This window comes from Lepidochelys kempii, chromosome 8, assembly GCF_965140265.1.
Source record: "Lepidochelys kempii isolate rLepKem1 chromosome 8, rLepKem1.hap2, whole genome shotgun sequence".
NCBI classification, from domain to species: domain Eukaryota; kingdom Metazoa; phylum Chordata; order Testudines; family Cheloniidae; genus Lepidochelys; species Lepidochelys kempii.
The window spans coordinates 80,150,603-80,154,365 of record NC_133263.1 but is presented as its reverse complement, the minus strand read 5'-3'; the positions used below and the strand labels follow the sequence as shown (position 1 = coordinate 80,154,365).

The 3,763-nt window shown below is 48.6% G+C and overlaps 1 protein-coding gene across 1 annotated transcript; it reads left to right on the top strand.

The window, feature by feature from the left end:
* The first annotated feature begins 1,632 nt into the window (after positions 1-1,632).
* On the top strand, positions 1,633-3,285 carry LOC140916632 (large ribosomal subunit protein eL31-like). The gene is made up of 2 exons (XM_073358306.1): positions 1,633-1,648; positions 2,903-3,285. Exons 1-2 carry the CDS (start codon positions 1,633-1,635, stop codon positions 3,283-3,285), a joined length of 399 nt encoding a protein of 132 aa, XP_073214407.1.
* The last annotated feature ends 478 nt before the right edge of the window (positions 3,286-3,763 follow it).

Below are 3,763 nucleotides of genomic sequence, written 5' to 3'. Positions count from 1 at the left end.
AATTCAGAGAGCTGCAGCTGGAACACACTTATATCTGGCATAAAGCTGTTCCTCTTTTTGACTTTAACAAGCATTTTGGAATTCCATGTTTCTAACCCTATAGAATGTATCTGAGCATCGAAAATATGAGGTGGAAAATGTTTTCAGTACCTTTTCCCATGTCCCCTTCTATAGCAGGTGTTTTGTTTTCTACCATGTAAGTGCAATGTTGTGCTGTGACATTCATGCTGGTAACATAGGCGTTAAAATCAGGACAACACCAGTAAAATTATCTTTCCAGCACAGAGCATGTTGTTTGACTCTGTTCCAGACCACCATCCACCTGAGGGCCTGATCTGATGTCCACTGAAATCAACAGAAGTCTTTCTATTGGTGGGCATTGGTGGATAAGGGCCATAATTGAGCACAAACCATTAATGATGCTGGAGAACAGTGCATGAACTGAAAATCCAGCTATGGCATCATAAGCTTAGCCTGAATATGGGTGGAAATATGCCAACAAAAGTCAGCCTAAGCTGACAAACTAGACATTTTAAAACCATGGCTAAGGCTATTGTTTGCCTAGGATTCCACACCAACCCTGCTCATAGGAAGGAGCTCAAAAAACACATCTCTGGGCTCAGCAGCTCAGGATCCCATAATTAGGGATATGGAGATTTCAAATGGAACAGAAAGAACAAACAAACAGTGTTATAGGACAGCTATGAAGATCCAAATTTGTATTTTCAGAAAAACTTACGAGTGGCCATCACGCTCCCCAGAAATAAGAGAAGACTAAACGCATTAGTGTTGTAATGGAAATGGATATAAACAAACTTGAAAATCAAATTCAGGCCTAGATTATACAGCTTTTGGGGGCTTAATCAAAGAAAAGTGCCAGTCTGGGTAGAATTTGTGCACAGGTTTGATAAAGAATGCTGTTTCAGTTCATTCTAGGACAGTGGCAAAGAAATGGGAGAGAGATTCAGAGATTTTAAGGCCACAAGGGGAAGTCATCTAATCTGACCTCCTGCACAACACAGAATGCAGAATTTCACCTCCTAGTTCCAGACAGACATATAGCTCTTAAGCATGATTATGAGACTTGCATACAATAAAAACATTTGTAAAAATCAAGATGGCATAACTAATTTGTTGCTGCAAAGTTATTTCTGCCAACACATACCCTGTATTTACTTTCTACAGAGTTAGATAAAACCATTTGCTTCCTCCCTGCACTCAACCAAATAGGAGACAAACTTTTAAGTCCTACTTGAGAATGACAAACATTAAAAATCTGAGATGAAATAGACTCTGAATGAAAAAATAGTGAAATCAGAGTATTTGAAAACCTTATATGCCATTCTTAAATACAGAGTAAAAATTCCCTGCTATTGATTGTCATATTAGTACATCTTATAGTCACCCAGTACAGTTTTATGGCCTGATTTACAAACCTACTTAGCATCTGTAACCCCAGTCCACTTTAATGGAATCTGAGGGTGCTCAATACTTCTGAAAATCAGGCCTTTAACTTGTTCTATTAAATAGAAAGAAAAGAAAGAAAAATGTCTAAACAGCCACTGCACTATAAATTAAATCAAATTGTCCAATTGATTCTCTCTGTTAGCTAGTTTTATACCTATATGCCATATGACATTAGCCAATTGTGAGTGAGAGATCACTGGACTTTAAATGAATCTGTCAGCATAACTTTACCATTCTTTGACTGTGATAATTTGAATATTGGGAGGAAAAACTTAGTTTTCCTGATAAAGATGAAGATAAGAAAGTCTACAGGGTATCTTGCCACTTTTGAATAGGGTGAGCAGACGTCCCGTTTTTAAAGAGACAGTCCCGTATTTAAGCCATCCTGCAGGTGTCCCAACTTTTTCTTAAAAACTGGCAAATTGTCCTGTATTTTCTGTCTGCCCCACCCCCCATCAGTACTGGCAGGTCCTACTGCTGGCTGGATCCCGGCTCACCAGCCGCCTGCCCACCAATTGTGAGTGGGGGTGGGGGGTCCAGTGGCTGACAACGGGGGTGGGTGTGCAAGGCTGGTGGCGGGGCTGGCCACTCCCCCTGCTGGTCCATCAGCGCAGCCCACGCTGTGCGCCAGCTCTCAGCCAGCAGGGCCCCCTCCCCTGTTTCATTTCCAGCCGGCACTGGCTGTGCGCTGTGGTGCCCAGTGCGTGCAGGCAGGCGCCAGGCAGCAGCCAGTAACATGTCACCTCTGCTGCCTACCCATCGGCCCTTTATGTGCTCCCCCTCTCGCAGTCCTCTTCCTGCATTGCCCCTTCACACACCCCCAGTCCCACTGCTCCTCCAGATGCCCCCAGCAGGGCATGTCCTACTCCCAGCGCTGTGCTGAGAACCAGCCCCTGGTCTGAGCGCTCAGCCCACCAGCAGCCTGGCTGGCAGGCTCCTTCCTTCCCCCGCTGCCTCTGGCTGGGCCGGCACTCCGGGAAAGCCCAAGACCCACTGGCCCGGGGTGCTGGCCAGGAGGAGCCAAGCCCGGCATGTGCCAAACCCCCTGCACAGCGCTGGCACGGGGAAGCCTCTCCGCCCCTCAGCTAAGCTCTGGAGTGTGTAGGGGGAAGTGATTGCCAGTGTGTTCGTGCCCCAACCCTGCAGGCACCACAGCAGCCCCCTGGGTAGAAGCTTAGCACCCTCTTCACCCGCCCCGCTCCACCTCCGCCCTGGGTCCTCCCCCCAGGGAGAGCGGGGCTGCTCCATCCCCTAGACACTCTCCCCTGCTGAGCCACCTCTCTGGCTGGGTTCCCTGAAGCCCCTGCAGTCAGGTTCCCTGGGCCCTGGTGCACAATGGCTCCTCAGGGCTTAACCCCTTCCTGCCTGTGCTGTAGCCAGGGGACAGGAGGCATCTGAGTTATGTCAGTGGCCAGCAGTAGCCTGGAGGTTTGAGCTGCCTTTCCGGGCAGGACGGCTCCAGCAAAGAAAGGTGGAGAAAAGAAGAAAGGGAGATCTGCCATCAATGAGGTGGTGACTAGGGAATATATCATCAACATTCACAAACAGATCCATGGAGTGGGATTCAAGAAACATGCCCCCTGTGCTCTCAAGGAGATCCGTACATTTGCAGTGAAGGAGATGCATACGCCTGATGTACGTATTGACACCAGATTGAACAAAGCAGTCTGGGCCAATGTTCCCTACCGGATCCATGTACGTTTATCCAGAAAACGCAATGAGGATGAAGATTCACCCAACAAACTATACATGCTGGGTACGTATGTACCAGTCATCACTTTCAAAAGTCTACAGACAGTCAATGTGGATGAAAACTAAACTGATTTACAATAGAAAAAAGTTACAAAAGTGATACTTAAAAACACCACACACAAAAACCCCACTGTGCAGGCAGGAAGGGACAAGCTGCTTCCAGACAGGGGAGTGGAGTGAGGGGGGAGAGATGAGCTCTGCAAAGACACAGGCCAGGTCATTCCTAACCCTCCCCCTCCTCCTCCTGCCCTCTGGCTGGAAGAAGCTCCCATCCCTTGCCTCCCACACAGTGCTGAAAGGATGCTGCTGGAACCATTCTGGTGTGAACCCTGGCAGAAATCTGGGGCAAGGGACCATGTGACCCTGCATCCCCCGCCCCACGTGTTGCCTTGGAAAGCCTGCAGTGCAAGGTACCAGGAGAGGCAGGTCCGTCCCATGGGCCCAGCCAGGCATGGAGGGAGGAAAGCGCTGGGCAGGGAGGGTTGGGCCGGTCACCCCTCCCTGTGTGAGAGAGGTGTACAGGAATTTGTGTGTGTGTGTGTCC